The following is a 19,261-nucleotide window of genomic DNA, read 5'->3' as shown; positions in this document are numbered from 1 at the left end:
ACTTAGCTTTGCAGTGTACTGAGACCTCCTGTAGGGGGCAGTGTAGGTGCACAAAACTTATCCTTTTTCAGTCAACACCATGCTTTCACATCTTTTGTTTAACAAAGCAGTACAAAAACTCCCAAGGAGCAATGCAAACATTTTGACAATGCTGTTTTTAAGGACTGAATTGAGGCGTGATAAGTATTAAACATATTTGCAGCCAAAAAAATAAACATTTCTTGATTTATAACGCCTTAATAGAGCACCAATGATGTTCCAGGGGTGGAGCCAGCAGTAGCCAGAGCCGACCGGGGCCATCAACTAGACGTTTAAGCATACCCAATCACTGAGCATATCTTAACCTACATTAGATTTGTTTTAATAACGTTAATATCAAGGTGAGGAATATGAAAGTGGTCCCACCATTCTTACATATTTCTATATGTGACCCCCAATGGAAAAAGTTTGGACACCTCTGATTTATGGGAATCAATTATAACGATGATTAAAAGACAAACAAAACTAGTAAGCCATTCCAACGGGCTAACAGCACAAATAGTCTAACAAATAAAGACAATAAGTCTTTCGTGAAGAGTTAATCTATTATCTGTAAAGCATTATTGACTATTTATGTCATTTATAAACACTATAAATGCTTAATTTATCAGTAAAGCATTAGTAACCATAATCGTGACTTTAGCCATACCCCTCCTCTGATAATCAAATAATGCATCAACAATGCATTTATAGCTATGACTGTAAATCTGATGTAAATAAGGTAAAAAGACTAAATTGTGACTTAAGTATTCACCAATTCATGTTTTAATGCTTAATAGTTTATAGTTATCATAAAGTGCTACACTATGCATCTGTTCTATTATTTTACATTGGTTTAAAAGGCACCAACTGTATTTTTTTTTTTTAAGTTTCACCAAATCTACATTTTTATTTCATACAACTACATTTTCAGACATCACAATGAAATTCTATTTATGTAATAGTGATTTTACTGACCTGCCCACAGGTGCAACATGGTGTGATGTTTTTGCCTGGTTCAGTCAACTAGCAATCATTTCAGGTTTCAAAGTGGATTTTAACATTTGATTATTCTTCTTAACAAACAGAAGTCAAAACAAGATTGGGGAGATCTTGGCACGTTTAACACAGCCAGAATTTTTTGACAAGCTTAGCCCATTTCTGACATTGACTTATGCAGGAGTGGCCAAAATCAGTCTCCTCAAATAAAATAATGAACAACATTTCAGTAAAGTATGAAGGAGGAGATAGCCGGCGTGGAATAAGAATAATAAACAAAAGGTTGACGCGAATATCAATGGTGTGGATGCTTCTGAAACATTCTCAAAAGGTGATTGGTGGAACGACAACATTACATTGTACGTATGCACTTCCCTACCACTGCCTTTGTAACTGTAAGTGGCTGCTACTTCAAGCAAAGTTTGTACGTTTTCCTCAAGTGACATTGTTTCACTGGGACATTTAGTTTATCATTATTTATGTTTATTCAGAGACTAAATTAAGAGTATATTTCTGAGAACTTATCTGACATTCATCATGGGGATCAAACAACAGCTCCCTGCTTATCAGATGCTCTTTGTGTTGTTATCATCAGCAGAATGCTCCGTGTATTACAGTCATTTTAATTCATATCCTGACCTTCACTGCTCTCACATGCCCCACTGTTAATCTTACAGAGTCCATCAGTTCTTTATTTAATCACAAATCACTGTTTAAAAGTTCATCTGCTGCATATTTATGAGCCCACACCTTGCTTAATGGCATGTCATTTCCTCACAGGGACGTATCTGTTGTGAAGGAACCCATGCTTTAGAAACATGCTATTATTATGATAATCCTGAACTTTGCTGGCTTTTTTCTTTGAGGAGGAAGTCACCTGGAAAGGGAGGAGATGGTTTGGGAATTTCAGTGAATATCAGCCATGAGATATGACCAGGAGCTTGAAAGTGATATGAGGAAAGTTGCCCCTGAGGTTTCAGCGGCTGTGAGGTCAAAGGACCCACCTCTGACTCTGTAGGTCGCAAGATACAAAAGATCCTCAGAGAACTATGTTGAGTGATTTGACATTTTCTTTGTCTCTTTCTCTGCCAGGATTCCTCCGATCCACCAAGAAGACCCCCTATACATCGGACTATGACATCTTTGACTGAGTGAGCATTCAAACCTATAGCTGCTTCCTCCTCCTCTGTGGGATCAAGGCTAGGATTCCCATAACTTTAAAGATAAATGATGAATAATAATGACGCTGAAGGTGCCCTTAGAGGCAATCTTTAGACATCAATGCCCAGACTAAGGCCATGCCCAGACAGCCCTTTAATTCATTTGAATGAGGCGGGATGCCAACACAGAGGGCGCCGGCAGGAACCTGCAGGGTCATCTGGCAAAGGGTTGAACCTGTCTTGATTTTGCAGTGAAACACATTATTGGGCAAGGAAACACTGGATAACCAAGTTTGAAGATCACTTGAAGATTTGATTGGATTATTTCTGGTTACCTCACACTGAATGGCGAAGACCGTAGAATGAAAGGACATTTGACATCTGAAACAAACCCACTTTTCTGTTGGACTGGAATTGGATTATATTTCATGTCCCACCACAACCCCTTGCATTAATTTAAGATGGGGAAAAACAAATCTTGAGACTTCTTGCTATCATGAAAGGATTAAACTTATTGGCGAAGACCGTGAAATAGACAGTGCTCCCACAATATTTTACAAGTACTAGATTAGCATTACAATTCGTGACTCTATCCGTCAAATTGGACTGTATTTCATGACCAACAGCAAGACTTTCGTCAAAAGTCAACCTCAAATTTTGGGGAAGATTTTAGGATAAATATTGCTATAACAGGGCTTTATCGTTAGAAAAATCTCATTCAGGAGTTGTCATATAGCTTTAAAAAAATCATTTTTTTAACTTAAGATTGGCCAAACTGGACTTCTGGGTAAAATTTCAAGTGTAAAAACACCAATTTACCACAGAGGCAACCACTTGCATTGATTTGGCGTATTTGATAATGCAGTTGGATTGTTTCTTTATCTAACTTGGAGTCATTGGCAAAAAAGAAAAAAAAATAAGTACAGATTTGGTGTCTGAAATGCAACAGGCCTTTCAAGACGTGTAGAATAAATGGTGAAGTAACAAGATTTTAAGGTGAGGAAAATCCAAATCGTGTGTTGGGACTCGTGATTTGTGGTTCTATCTGTGAAACTGGGCTGTATTTCGTGACAAAACGCCAGAATTGACCCCAAACTCAACCCCTTGTGTTGATGTAGTGCGAGACAAGCCAAATTCAGAGACGTCCGGGTAACTTGACCGAATATTTATTCTGTATACTGCAAAATTACTGGTGAAGTCTAAAGGATAAATGCTGCTGTAGATGGACTTCAGGGTTTGGAAAGTCCTGTTTGTGAGTAGTCAATTGGCTTCGTAAAAGCTGAAGAGAGTGTTGGCCAGACTGGACTTCTTGGATTGAATTTCAAATTTAAAAAGCACCAGTTACCACTTGTGTTGATTTGGTCCATTTTGGTAACATGATGGATTATTTCTGTATTTACCTTTGAGTCATTGGTGAAAAACCCTAAAAAGGTAGAGGTTTACTATCTGAAAGCAACAGAAATTTCAGGGATTGGAGAAAAAAAAATTGTTTTAAGGGTTGGAAAAATCCTCTTCGTAAGTAGGGATTCAGTGCCCAATTAGCCTGAGAATTTGCGGCTCCATCTGTTAAGCCAGGCAGTATTTCATGACCATAAGCAGGACTTTATCCCAAACTCTCTTGCATCAATGTAGGGTGGGACAAAGCAAATGCAAAGAGATATTTTCTGGATATTTGTTCAGTATTCTTCAAATTTGTTGGCAAAGACTGTAAGATAAATGTAGCTGTAGCAAGGCTTAATAACATCTGATAAATGTTTCCATTCAAGAATCAGTCAGCCAAAATTAAATTCTTGATTTAATTTCAAGCCCAAAAAGTACAATTTGACCACCAGGGCTACCTATTCTGTTGATTTGGTCTACGTGGTAATGTGATTGGATTATTTCTGCTGTTTACCTTGGAGTCATTGGCGAAGACTGTAGAACACCATTAGGACAAGCTAGGAAGTCCTGTTTGTGATTTGTGAATTGGTGTTTTATGTGACTTTATGTCATGACCAAAAGCAATATTTTACCCTAAACTCAGCCCTGTGTGTTGATGTAGTGCAGGACAAACAAATTTCAAAGACTTCAAGGTAACTTGATTGGATAGTTATCCTGTATACCTCAATATTGTTGGCGAAGTTTAAGGGAGTATTCAATTGGCATCCAAGAAGCCTTTTACTCAGGAACCAATTGGCCAAACTGGACTTATCTGATTCACTTTCAAGTCTCAAAAGCACCACTGGTCCACTGGACCAATGCAACGACTTGCCGATTTGGTATCATGAATGGATTATTTCTGCAGTTTACATTGGGGTTACTGGCGAAGTCAGTAGAAAAGTTCCCAAGAACAAGTTTTTGTGGTTGGCAAAATTGTGATTGTGAGTAGTCATTTGATAAGCCATTTCTATCTGTAAACCTGTACTTCAATTATTGTATTCTACACCCTTAAAGTACCCAGAATTCAAGACCTTGTGTTGATTTGACGAAGGGTAAAGCAAACTCAAAAACTTCTAGGTTTAATGATAGGATTATTTTTAATGGTCAGCTTGTGCTTCATAGCCAAGGCCATGGAATAGATCCTGCTAGAAGTTAGTCATTTGGCACACTGAAGTCCGGTGCCCAAAAAGGCTCTAAATTCTTCTATTGAACTGGACTTCTTGGAAAGCATTTCTTGTCCCAAAAGCACAACTTTACCACTGACCCAAACCCTAGCACTGGTATAACAGGGCAAATTCAGACTTCTCGAAAACATGGATGGAGTCTTTCTGCTGATTGTCCTACCTTCTCTAGCGAAGGATGTGGAATAGTTGCTGCTGGAACAAGTTTCATGGTCAGGGAAATCCTGTTCATGAGCAGTCATTTGCTATCTAATAAGCCTCTTCACTCTGTCAAACTAGACTTCCCAGATTGTTCTGTATGTCCCAAAACCTGACCTCCAATGCATTCCCTTGCGTTGCTTTAACGCAGGGCTGATTTGCCCGCTAATGGGTGCCTCTCCAAGGTGCAGGTCATCCATACAACCGCCCTCCTTTGGTTCTCCTTTCTCCGTGGGAACACTGTGGCTTCTGTCCATGATTATGACTGCCTGTGCTTGCCCAAAGGTCTGTCATTGCACGGACAGGAACGGCGTGGTGGTGCAGTGCACCTCTCGGAACTTGGAGAGCATCCCGACGAACTTGCCCAAGGACACTGTCATCCTCTTGCTTTCATCTAACCGGATCAGACACATCACAAGGGAGGCCTTCGCTGACCTCCACCGCCTCAGGGAGCTGGACTTATCTCAAAACGCCATCGAGAACGTGGAGGTCGGAGCCTTTCAAGGAATTTCAGAAAGTCTGCGGACCTTGGATCTTTCAAACAACCACCTCACCGGCCTCCCGAAGGACACCTTCGCCAAGCTCCATGCTCGAGTCCGCTTGTCGCACAACCCCTGGCACTGCGAGTGCTCTTTGCAGGAGGTGCTGAGGGAGCTGAGGCTCGACCCTGAGACGGTGAACGAGGTCATTTGCTACACGGCGGTGCAGGAGGAGTACGTCGGACAGTCGGTCATACAGGTCCTGGACTCTGGGATCAACTTTTGCAACTTCCACCACAAGACGACAGACGTGGCCATGTTTGTAGCCATGTTCGGCTGGTTCTCCATGGTAACTGCTTACATCATTTATTACATTAAACACAACCAGGAGGACGCCAGGAGGCACATGGAGTACCTCAAATCGCTGCCCAGCACGTCCCACATCAGCAAGGACTACGACACAGCCAGCAGTGTGCTCTAATGTGTTGGAGAATGGATGCAACTTTATCGAGGAATAAAAATGAAAGAGCAGCAGTGCATACAGATGGAGTTGTACCAATGAATATGTGTGCTGCATATAAGGGACGCTGATAAGTGACAGCTTTGCAGTGAGTGATAAAACCCTGCACAAGGCACAAACACATTAGGAAAGAAGAGTTTCTCTTCAAGTACAAGCTTAAAATAGCAGCAGCTAGAAAACAAAACTTCATCTCTAGATGGTTAGTCTGTTTAAAAATGACCTGAAATGGGCGAGCAGCTGGAAAAATTAGGTATGTTAAGACATCTAGTAGAAAAGTATCACTTTAAAATCCTGATGGAGGACTTTACAAGGAGTACAAGAAGACTTAAAAGTGAGAGTAATATTCTGAAGTGCTAATAAATTCCCTCCTGAGATTGGAGGATTCTCCCTACTTAATATAAGGATTCTGTGTATTTATGGATCCATAAAGGATCTAAGCCAACAGTGCAGATAAGGTCGCCTGAAAGGGTTTAAATTTCAAGCTTGAACACTCCACTTCATGCTTTCTTATAATAAATAATTACTGTGTCACTTTTGACAGAGAAAACAATCAGTTCCTGTCAGAGGAAGCAGAGATGAGGCTGTCTCAGCACTGACAAAAAAGCTGTTGGTGTGTTTTTTTACTCTTAAATGTCTTTTGAGGTTTTAATTAATTGCTAGTGTGTAAAATGTCAAGTTAAGGATACTTAGAAAGTAGTTTTGTAAGTTCCTGAATGCTTTTTTTTTCTGAGTAGAACAAAGAGTCATGTTAATGGGAAAATATTTAGACCAAAGTATGAAAAATGTTTGAAAATGGAACTGGGTTTTTTCTTCTGTGAAACTGAAGTGAATACGAGCAAACTGATGTATTTGACTCTTCAAACTTTGGTCACTTCCTGTTCATGCCTCACACATGAAATTAATTTTGGCAAGAAGAGCCATCTCACAAGGTTGTTCAAGTCTCATCTCCTTTAAATGTGTATGGTTGGCACTCCATGTACTTCTGGTCTGTTGTTATTAACAGTGGATCGAGGTTGTTGGCCAATACTGAAGAATAGGGGGCAGCACTTTAATGGTCCGTTTCCACCAAGCAGACTGGTGTGGTTTAGGATGCATTCACACCAGAGCTGTTTGGTCCACTTTGAACAAGCTCTGGTCCATTTCCTGGATACTCCGGTTCGTTTAGAGTGGTGTGAAAGCTCATACGAACTCTGGTGCGGACCAAACAAGTGGACTCCGGTCAGTGCAGATATCAGGTCAGAACTGAAGTCACATTATTACTTCAGAGTATGCACAGGCTAAAGTACAGTCAGTTGGTATCTGAATGCCCAAAACGCATCCCTAATGCGAAATGTATCCAGATCCTAATCAGTACATGTCAAATGCGTCAGTAGAAAGGTGTGAAGGTCTTTTATTTTTGTTGCAGTGGTATCAAAACAGGCATCACAGTTGCTGGGATTGCACTGGTATCATATCATAATGGGAAATTCGGAAATTAGAAAAATAACTGAACTGGTTATCAAAATAGGGGAAAAAAGGATAGCGTGATTGAATAAAATCAGGGTAGCCAGTCCTGGTTTTATCTGGATAATCTCCAGTGAGTGTGGATGTAACCTGGCTAAGTTTACCTCCTACATTAGCTACATAGTTCTGTTGTCTGTAGCTAGGCTAACTTAAGCAATGTGAGCTTTAGCAAACCTTGCTAAAGCTAACTTTACTACACAGATAATGTAGATACGAAGCTAACATGCTTTGTGTGTGTATCTTTAGTTATGTTAGCTATGACGCTACGTGAGCTCCATAGGTCTGTTATCTAGCTTCAGCTACATAGCTATGGCTAAGCTCCCAAAGCAGGTACGGGATTAAATTAAGTATAGATCTATTTTGAAGTAGTTACGTGAACAGATATTCACTTTAGCTTTGTTAGCTTTAAGTGCAATTAACATAGCTTCAGTAGCTATGTTTTAAATGTTACTTCGTAAGTTAATGTGGCTAAGTTAGCTTAAGCAACCTGAGCTTTAGCAAACAAATCTAAAGCTAACTTTGTTACACAGATAATGTAGATACATAGCTCCTTTGTGAGCTTAGCTGTAGCTATGTTAGCTACGTTAGGTTCAAAGGGCTGTTATCTAGCTTCAGGTATGAAGATATAGCTAAACTCACAAAGCAGCTACGGGATTAAAGTACGCATAGATCCATTTTGGAAGTAGTTACATGAACGGATGCTTGCTTTAGCTTTGTTACCCTAAAGTACAGCTGACATAGCTACAGTAGCTATGTTACAAATAGTGCCACATAAGTTAATGTGGCTAAGTTAACTTCAGCAAACATAGCTAAAGCTAATTTAGCTATGCAGATAATATAGATACATAGCTTACATAGCTTTTTTGTGAGCTTATTTTTAGCTACATTCGTTATGTAGGTATGTTAGTGATGTAGCTCTGGTGTGTAGCTTTGGCTACATACCTACGTAAGCTACTTAGAAAACATGCCATGTAGCTAAAGTCAAGCTCACAAAGCAGCTATGTAAGTTTCAAAGGTACGTTATCTATGTAGCTAACACAGCTAACAGAGTTATATAAGCTACGCTGTCTGCGTTAGACTGTTTTCATGGAGGATGAACTTTTTCCTGTAAGCAGACTGTTTTCTTCACTTTATTTAACGTTTGTAATCAGGTTTTTCTGGTCAGGTTTTTTGAGTTTTAACTTTTGGTATCCTAACCCTCAATGGAAGCTTAATCCAGTTTTAATTAGTAAGTTTGGGCTTGTATTTCTGTTCTGAGACATACGCTGTCTTAAATGAATATTCAGCGAGAGTGGTTGGTCTGCATCCAGACAGCGTTGCATTAATTTTAAGTAAATACTTTGATCTTTTGGTTTGTGTGGATTTTGACGCTCCTCTGTGGACAACGCGGTTTGAAGTCCCATTTGAAGCCCAAGTAATCCTTATAAATCTGCAACTGGATTGACTTAATCCTATCTAAGTTTTCTTTTTAAAATGGGATCAAATGGAGCAGGAGTACTTCGACTTGGGTTGAGAAAAGTTGATGAGTAGATTTGTGTGAATTTTGTCCAGAATAAACTTAATGGCCCTGATGTTTTCATCTGCTTTTACTCTATTGTTCCAGACTTTAACCATCATGATTCGCAGAGCTACTTTATTGCAATCTTATGCATATTTTGGTGATTTGCATTCCAGTTCCAGCCTTTTTTTTTGTGGTTTCTCCAGTTCCAGCCTTACTTTGTAAATGAGAGGAATAAAGATGGTGAATTTCTAATTAGACTGCTGCAGCTCTGTGTTTGTTCAGTACGTTTTTTAGGGGTTGTATTTACAGTGAGAGGCGGCCCTTTTATTGGTCTGGGAACGTCCCAGCGGGTCGCTAAATAAGTCAGACACTGCTGCCTTTCGACTTCTTATCACTAGACGTTTATTCTCTTACGTCCTCTTTGGACAATAAAAAAACCCCACAAAAGCTAACATTTATCAGAAGACTGCTCCTTTTTTTCCTCGAGAGAAGTGGGAATGGAAACAAAACGATGGCTGTATGGCTCTGTGGGTTTGTCATAGCCTCAAACGAACTTGAAAACTTTGAAAACCTTCTTTTATCAGCTAAAGCTATAACACTCCTCACACTCCTCTGCTATTTGTCCCTCTAGAGTACAATGAAAAATGCTCACAGCTCCGAATATGGAGCCCATACATCTTCAGTTACACGAGGCTGGATTGGGCAGAATATTAATACATTTCTCACCACCCGAAAATAGTTTCAAATCCATAATGAGACTCTGAGGACGGGCTCACTTAGTATCGCACTGCAGTATCTATCAGGAGAGTCCAGAGTCATTTTAAACAAGGCAAAGTTTAATAAAGTGAAATATGAGGGCCCACACAGAAGGTACAAGAAGGTAGGAATCTTTTAGTGTCTTTAAGCTTTGAAACACTCAGGCAACAGTCAAATTTACCAGTCAGTCTTCATCCCAACCATCACCTATAGTCATGAACTCTGGGTAATTACTGAAAGAATGAGAATGCAGGTTCAAGCAGTGGAATTGAGATTCCTCAGAAGGGTGTTTGAGCTCGGCCTTAGAAATGGTTGAGGAACTTGGATCTCAAAGTAGAGCCGCTGCTTCTTCACCTTGAAAGGAGCCAGTTGAGGTGGTTCAGGGATCTGATCAGGAGGCCTCCTGGTCATTTCCCTGTGGAGACCCCGGGGTAGTCCCAGGACTTGCTTGCTTGGCTTGGCCTGCTGCTACCGTGACCCAGCCCCGCATAAGTGGAAGAAAATGGCTGGATGGATAGAAGCGTCGAACCCAGTGAGGGACAACATGGCAACATCATGACAATAGTTTGTGGCTGGCTGCTGTACAGGAGGTAAGGTCTGATCTTTTTGTTACTGCCTTGCAGTTGAAGGAAATATAAATACTAATACAATAATATGTTCATTTAGTTTGTTAGAAAGTTGCCTTCCCCAAGATCTGTCTCTTAGCTCAGACAGGATCCTTTGACCTCGTGGCTTGGTTTTTGCTCGATGCATCAGAGGATGTGCCCTCAGTAATGATTTATTGATGAAATCAATGCATGTATTTTGTCTAATTTTTCAATTATTTGCTGCTTGTCTCTTTTTTTTTCAAATTTTTGCCCTTTTTTGCCCCTTTTCACCAATTGTTGCTACTTATTGGCCAATGTGCATTTTTTTCACCTATTTTTTACTATTTCTAACCATTCTTGCCCTTTTCTGTCCCAATTTGCAACTTTTTGAAGCTTTCCCCCATTTTTTGACACCCATCTTCCATTTTTTTACACTTTTTTTTAACCATCTATGGCTCTTTTTGTTAATTTTAACCAAATTTTCCTGTTTTATCCTTTTTTGCCCCTTTTTGTCCAATTTTGCAATTTTGACCTTCCTTTTTGTCAATTTTTTTTTTTTTTTTTTTTTTTTTACATTTTTTTGCCACTTTATGTCAGTTTTTGCCACTTTTTGCTCATATGTGCAATTTTTACATGCCTTATTGACTCTTTTTGGAACATCTTTGCCTATTTTAACCATCTTTTACTTTTTCTACCTCTTTTGCCCCTTTATGTCCAAATTTTAAACTATTTGCAGCTTTTCTTCCATTTTTCACCCCTTTCTGCCTATTTTTGGAACCTTGTTTTGCAACCTTTTGCCTATTTTAGCCACCTTTTGCTATTTTTTACCTATGCTATTATTTCCCCGTTTTTGTTTACATTTGCTACTTTTTGATGCTTTCCTCCCATTCTTTTTGCAGTCCTCCAATTTTTTGCCAGTTTATGCCCATCTTTGCCACTTTTTGGCAGTTTCAAGGCCACCTCCAATTTCATAACCATTTGCTGCTTTTCTTACATTTTTTGCCACTTCCTGTCCATTTTTGTAATTTTTATGTCTCTTTTTGCCTATTTTTAGAACACTGTTTTGCCACTTTATTTCTACCCTTTTTTGACGCTTTTTGTCCAGATTTGCTACTTTTTGATGCTTTTGCTTTTTCACCTTTTTTTAGCCACTTTTTACCCATTTTTCAACTCCTTTCTGCCACTTTTCCCCCATTTGTACCATGTTTTCCCCATTTTTGCCACTTTTCACCCATTTATGCCATTAATTTGAAATTTAAACCCATTGTTGCCACATTTACCCATTTTGTCTCTTTTTACAATTATTCTACTCCTGTCAAAAAGTTGTCTCAGTTTCTTTTACTGACATTTTTGCACTTTATGGCCTAGCCAAGAACTCTGAAATTACTCTCCTATTCACTGTCTTTAATGTCATTGCTAAAGAGAAGTGGGGGGAACCTTAGCTAAGTTTCCAGTGTTTTTACTCAGGCTCTGAATACTAATGTCAATGTGGTATTTCAGTTTTTATTTTTAATAAATTAGCAAAAATTTCTAAGATTCTGTTTTCACTGTGCCATTGTGGGGTACTGAGTGTAGATCAATGAGAATAAAAATGAGTTTTTTTGACTGCAGTGTCAGGCTGCAATATAAGAAAAAAGAAAAAAAGAGAAGGGGGTCTGAATGCTCTCTGGATGACTGTATTTGCATCGAGGCTTGATTTAGATCTTTTAAACACAGAGCGAAAGAGTTTGGGCCCAAATTTTTTTCAGTCTAAAGAAAAGTGCCTTCTCTTGCTTGTTTTGTCTTCTGTCTGATTTCCGTCATACTGCAAATGACTTGGCACTTGTGTTTTTATTTCGGAGCGCTGGTTAATTAGCTGTATCTTCTCTCCTGACACAACATTACAGCCTTGATTGTCCTGCCACCTCCGACCATATTTGTTGACGTAGCTCTGTCTAATTCTCACCTTGTTTTCTCTTAAACCTGACCTATCTCTGCTGTCAAACGGTCACCACATTAATTACAGTCCACATTTCTTTGTCTTACACAACCCCGGGGCTGAGGCGTACACGCTAATGCATTGAATATTATTAATTAGCCCGATCCAGTCGAGGTCATTGTGTCTCTGACTCTACGTTCAAACAAACAAAAGGCCCTTCATTAGCATTACACAAGCAGAAGAAATATGACTGGCATCTATTTAGGGGTTGTCCTCAGCACTGGGGTTCAGCTGAAGTTCTGGTTTGAGAGTTTCAGGGAGTTTCTTGTAACATCCTGGTCCAAAAAATGACCACAAATCATATTAAACCCGGCTGTTGAATATTAAAGTGCCACAATGCTGACCAAGCAGCAGCCAGGATGCAAATTAAAGTTTAAAAATGCACCAACACTGGCTAAAATAATCATAATAAATAAGCAGCAGAGAGCAGGCATTCCTCCAAACACAAACATGCATGCCATTCTCTGCAGGAGTTATGTAACAGGAGCACTGCTCTTTAATCCAGTACTATTCAGCATTCTTCTTTATTCCAATCTATTGCAGTGTCATTGATTTATGATGCACACTCACACAGGGGACACTACAGGTTTCTTTATGGAGATTTAGCACTTTTCTCTGGACAGGATAAGACTTGAAGGCAGCCCGGTGGCTCCAACTGGAATAAAAATGACCTTCAGTTAGAAAAAGGAAACACAAACCGGTAAATTAGTTTGTATTGGAGTGTAAGTTTCCCTTCTCTTAGTGTCTACAGTCAGGAAGATTTAGGCTTCTTTTCAGGGTTAATTAAGTCTCAGGTATTAGCCCATAGAACAAACCAGGTACCCCATTTAGTCTGAGTTTTTATGTCCATCAGTTCACCAGGATGCAAAAGAAAGACTGCAGGATCATCAGGAAGTTCACTCCTAATCAAAAGCATATCTGCTGTCTACAGTGCTTACATCCCATATAGGCCCTATCTCTAAAGATCCAAGATAGATCCTGCTGGTAGTAAACATAGGCAACTGCAAGGATCTCTAGATGGGTCTCTTAAAGACTGATTCACATTTGACATTCACATGGGCAATAACAGGTGGGACCACCATGGAACTCAAACCCACATGGGACCCATATTTTAGCCCACATATAACACATATGGGGCCCACATGGAGATGTTGGTGGGTGTGCCACCAAGGCCACCAAGACACCTATGACTACTCTGAAGGAGCTTCATCACCTAAGATGGGGGGGAGTCTACGCACATCAACTGTTGTCCGGGTTCTTCACCAGTCAAAGCTTTATGGGAGAGTGGCAAATAGAAAGCCACTGTTGAAGAAAACTCTTTAAATCTGGACTAGAGTTTGCCAAAAGCCATGTAGGAGACTCCATGGTCAAGTGGAAGAAAGTTCTTTGGTCTGAAAAGACCAAAGCAGTGCTTTTTGGCCATCAAACAAGACAACAAGACCACAAACACACCATCCCCACTGTGGAGCACGGTGGTGGCAGCATCATGCCATAGGGATGCTTCTTGGCAGCCGGCCCTGGAAGGCTCGTAAAGGCAGTTATGAGCTCACTTTTCCAAAGGTGTCTAACTCTGAAAGATGAGTTTACAGCATACCTAAGATCAAAATAAAATTTCAAGGCTCACCAAATCCATATCTATTCAAAATTGCCTATATAAAACATGCTACAGTAAATTGAGCTTATAGCATTAGTTCAGTCCAGATGATCTCATGCAAGCCCTTATCAGCTGACGGCCAGCTGATTTGCCTTTAAAGAGGGAGAGTATAATACTTCTCCGATTTTTAAAACATAAATATAAAGTCACAGTGTTGGGTGTCTGTACTTCACGTATGCAAATTTTCAAACCGCAAGATAAACATATGTGGCAGGAATCTTGGAATTAGAGTGTAAATTGATGAAAACAGTTCGTTGGGATCTCTCAGAGATCTTCCCGAGACGAGATGTCGATGGAGTGAACTGATGAGGTCATCGCAATAGGATCTCCTGACTGGTTCGTCCGTGCTGCCGGCAAAGTCGAACAGACCGCCCCCACAAGGCCTTTTAGCCATTTAGTAACACAGTAATTAAACACTTACCAAACAGATACGTCCTGCTCTATCCTTCGCTGCTGCTGGTTTTCTTCCCCCTCTCTTTCCAAACTATCAGGGTCAGACTCTGGGTCTAACACGTATGGACGTATATCAAAATTCGCCATATTTTACTCAGTCGGACCGGTTCATTCAAAGTTTACAAGTATGTAAACATAGCCACATTGGAGGGGGCGGGCACAAAACATTGAGTCCTGCCCCCGGCCAGCCTCTGGAAAATCGGCCAATTGGAGGAAAGATGGTCTGTGGGCGGGGGGATTAAAGAGACAGCAGCAAAAATGAAGTGTTTCAGACGGGGGAGTGTGAAAAACATGAGGAGTTTTTTGAGCTGTAAACCATGTGAAGCTACTACGTGGGTATCAGGGAGATGTGTAAAGCCTTGAAAAAAGGCATAATACCCCCACTTTAAGCACATAATTGGCTAATTGCACCCATGGTGCCATAATTAAACTGCTCTAACCTGGCTACACCACTTTTTACAACCCTCCTCCACCCCAGCTCCTCCTTCATAGAACAGCCACATTTGAATAACAGCACTGGCTTAGATTATCAAAATAACACCAAGGTGATGGGTTTAATCTCTGTGCTGGCCTAATCTTGACTGGTTTACATCACTGCATCATGAATTTATGATTCTAGTCTCAATGTAATTTTGTTAAAATGAGCTTAGATGATCAGCTATGAGATGCCCAGAGCAAAGGTATGTGGTTTTTTTGTGGAGTTATTCTGTCTCCTAAAATGTCTGGGTGGTCAACTGAGAAGGTCATTAAGATAAATCTTCTTTAAGTGTTTACCTGAGAGAATTTCTCACACTTGCCTCTGTCCTGGACTGTTATTGCACCAGCTCTCTTGATTAAATTACATTCTTGTGAAAATGAGTCTCCTTTAACAAGATAAGGAGCTGAAAATCTAACACCCACTTTAATATTCATCAGGTGTTTTTCTCATGTCCTTTGTTGTCATCAGATTTATTTTCACCTTTGCATTCAGGCTTCATGTCTCCTAACTTTTCAGAGACGCTCATTTCAGCTGAAATAGTTTCTCAGGACGGGCAACACAAAGACGCATGATGGCACATAAGAGGAGAAACAAACAACACACTACAATGAATACAAATCCCTGTTTAAAGGAGATTCACGAAGCATATGATGTGTCATGATGACTGTCTCTTTTTGCACAAGGCAGGAATGCTAATGAGATTCCAGCCTTGAAGATCCATAAAGATCCAGGTCTACTTCTCCATCCAGGATGCCCTCACAGAGCTCGTTTAAGTTTTTATAATATATGAGTAAAAGAAGAAAGAAGTCAAAGAAAGAAAAGTACATTGCGACAGAAAGTGGAGAGCCTCCCAGCGAGAGGTCTTTCAATTACGGATGAGGGAAGGTGCGGCGTTTGGAGTACAGAGGAGAGGAGAATGATTCACTATGATTGTGTTGCACAGGAGGTTGTTGGGTGAACATGCTGTGAGAGCGCAAGCTCTGTTCAGGATGAAATCTCAGAGATATGAAGCGTTTGAAGTGTGTGTGAGAGAGGAGGAGATGAGGCAGAGCCAGATAAATAAAAATGAATTCTGCACTTTGACATGATTTTGATTCAAGGTGCATTCAGAGAGAGACGAGTTTATAAATCGTTGTGAGTGACGAGACAGAAAGAGTGATAAAGAGCTCACAGTAACCAAAACCCTAAAACAAAAATGCTTATTAAAGGGGACATATTTCACCCTTTTAAGACAAGGTTATATTGGTCTCAGAGGTCCCCAAAACATGCCTGTGAAGTTTGTTGCTGAAAAAAAGCACTTTATCATACTTAACATTTTGGAGGTGAAAGTTAAAAGTTTTTACATTTAAAGAAAATCATCAAAATGAAACAAATACATCTCTTTTTTCATTTTCTATACCTTTGACTGATAATAGGATTCTGATATGTAGCCACTTTAAGAGCAGCACCTTTGGATTTCGTTTGCAGCCATACAAAGTTATTACTTTCTTGAGAGATTCTCCAGAGAATTTCTCTTTCTTTAGATTTATTTGGGGTTAGAGGCGATTCTCCTTATTATTTAGCACAAAGACAATACAATGCGGCTGCACTTGAACCAGTCAGCGCCCTCAGCAACCCATTAAAACCAGTGAGTAAGCGGGGAGGCCATTTATCAGACGCGGCTGCAGCCCTGCTGCAACAAAGAGCTCATTTATAGCCCAAAGGAAAAGTTAAAACAACTGTTTTAACACCTTTACCCAGAGAAATGTTTGATCCCTCAGGGCACTTTGGAAGTACACTTAATCTTTCTCCTTTTGGGTCAGACGATTGTCTCTGCAGGAAAATCTTCACTTGAGGGTTTCTTCACTTCAGACTGTATGGGATGTTTAAAAATGTTCAAATGAGCCAACGGTACTACGGTAGAAGTGCAACATTTTAAATCTGACCTATAGCCTTCAAAATAAAATCACTTCATCTTTAAGTCAGAGTGTACAGTTGTGCAAAGTTTGAAGTAAATCCCTCAAAGCGTTCTTGAGATACAGTGTCCACAAGAATGGCCAGGACAGACAGATGAACTGAAAATCTTTTTTTTTTCTTTTTTGTTACCTCTTAAAATACCTGAGATTTTCATCTTAAAGAGTATGTTCTGTATGCTCAAGTGGGACAAACTAAATGTGTAGGTTTTGGTCAAACCTGGGTCTATTTTCAGAGCTCTACTGTGTTCAGAAAACCAAATAAATAATGAATAAATCAAGTAAGCAGGTGCCTTGAAATGGTCAGTCAAGGTGCATATTCTCACGCCTGTGCGTCAGCTATAGCCCACTGGACTGAGTCTCCGCTGCTGCAGACTCATCAGCAAAGGCCTCAAATTTGGCACGTCTTCAGATGCCTAACTGTGGAAGTGAAGCACTCCCCAGGGTGTCATGTGCTCATACAACAAGGCTGTAAAACACACTCTGACACCCTATTAGGCTTAAATTTAAATGTTTCTAGCGCAGTGACAACACACAGTGACAACACGACATATTAAGTCTTAAAGGGGAGGTGTAATCTGTACAGATAAAGGCTAAGTTGTCAGTAAAATAAGCTCTCCCTGCAGAAAGAGACGTGACACATGATCAAAATGTAAATGGAAACACTAACAAAAGATTTACAGTACTATTTTAAGTTGCAGCTAAAGCTACCTTAGCTATCAATAATGGAGCTATGTAGCTAATGTACTACATAAAAAGTGACAAAACCTGACCTGCAAAACCACGAAACATTTAAAAAAGCTAAGTAAACAGTCTGCTTACAGGCAAAAAGCTTGTCATCCATTAAAACGTTAAAACTTAGCTCTATTAGCTGCCTACGCTACATAGATGACATAGCTAGGTAGATGAAGCTTAGCTCACAAAGCAGCTACATACTCTACGTATCTGTTATCTATGTAGCTAAGTTAGCATGTGCAAGTTTGCTTAAGTTCCTGTTGCTTAAGACAACTTAGCTTTAGATAACAGAGCTAAGTAGCTATGTAGCAACATAGCTTAAGCTAACTCACAAAGAAGCTATGTAAGCTATGTATCTATGCTATCTATGTAGCTAGGTTAGCTTTGGCTTAATTTGCTAAAGCTCATATGGCTAAAGCTAACTCTGCTATAGATAATGTAGTTACATAGTGAAAAATAAATTAGCTTTAAAGCTAATTTATTTATGTGGCTGACGTACCTATGTAGCTAGCACAGCTAAAGCCAAGCTCACAAAGCAGCTATGTAAGCTATGTGTCTATGCTATCTATGTAGCTAAGTTAGCTATTGCTTCAAATGATAAAGCTCATGTAGCTAAAGCTAACTTTGCTATAGATCATGTAGCTACGTAGCGAACAATACATTAGCTGTGTAGCTAATGTATTTACGTGACTGACGTACTTATGCAGCTAGCGAAGCTAAAGCCAAGCTCACAAAGCAGCTATGTAAGCTACATAACGTCATAATCTACATAACTAAGTTAACTTTAGCTATGTTTGCTAAAGCTCACATGGCTAAAACATACATAGCTCTAGATAACAGCGCTAAGTGGCTAACGTACCTATGTAGCTAACATAGCTAAAGATAAGCTCACAAAGCACACTTATGCAGTAATGTTGAATATGTAGCTAGTGTAGCTTTGTTGGCATTAGCTAAAGCTAAAGAAGCTAAAGCAACTACTAAAACAGACCTTTACATAATTTAATCCTGGATTAGACCTCTGACCTTTTTCTCTGTTTTATTTATGTTACCAACAAGGTTATTTCAGACTTTATTATTAATAATTTCAATCTTAAAAAAAGATCACTAATGATGGCACTTCCTTTCTGAGATATACAGCGTCTCAGATGAACGGTCTGAGAGAGGCTGTCAAAGATGAATGGACCCCTCTAACTGTATGTGAGGATTTGCAGGAACAGCACCATGAAGTTACCCAGCATGCACTTCTCTGCACTTCTCCTTTTTTCATCTGTCAAAACGTCTACTGTGAGATAATGTCCATGTTATATTTATATCCCTAAAGCTCGTCTATCTATTAATGACTCAGCTTGACAGAATGTGAAACAGATTCATCCTGGTTAACTAGAGAGAGCCAGGATTAATCATTTGATGAATATACTCCATTAATTATAGTCATCAGTGGCCACAGAGTCTGCTCTGCTCTTCCTCTTCTATATTTAACACCAACACTTGTTTGACCGTTAGAATTGATAATTTTTTCTGTCAGCTGAAGTGGAAAATCCGCCACTGTGTTGGGCAAATTTCTAATCTGTGTGGGAACACTTGTTGTAGAAAATGTTCTTCTGTATCAGCTTATGAATTATTCATTACTGGAGTCTTTTATACCAACACACACAGCCAAGTGTAGATTTGAGTTGAGTGTATTGTAAAA

At 39.7% G+C, this 19,261-nt stretch overlaps 1 protein-coding gene across 1 annotated transcript; it reads left to right on the top strand.

Moving 5' to 3' along the window:
* Window positions 1–5,143: 5,143 nt before the first annotated feature.
* Window positions 5,144–5,935, top strand: LOC121506482 (leucine-rich repeat-containing protein 3-like). The gene has a single exon (XM_041782317.1). It carries the CDS (start codon window positions 5,144–5,146, stop codon window positions 5,933–5,935), a length of 792 nt encoding a protein of 263 aa, XP_041638251.1.
* Window positions 5,936–19,261: the final 13,326 nt, after the last annotated feature.

This window comes from Cheilinus undulatus, linkage group 24, assembly GCF_018320785.1.
Source record: "Cheilinus undulatus linkage group 24, ASM1832078v1, whole genome shotgun sequence".
Taxonomy (NCBI): domain Eukaryota; kingdom Metazoa; phylum Chordata; class Actinopteri; order Labriformes; family Labridae; genus Cheilinus; species Cheilinus undulatus.
The sequence above is the reverse complement of the archived record's forward strand: the minus strand, read 5'-3'. Positions and strand labels throughout refer to the sequence as shown.

What these genes read in the sequence shown, in the direction of transcription:
- LOC121506482 (XM_041782317.1), top strand. Translation starts at nt 5,144, where the DNA reads ATGGGTGCCTCTCCAAGGTGCAGGTCATCCATACAACCGCCCTCCTTT.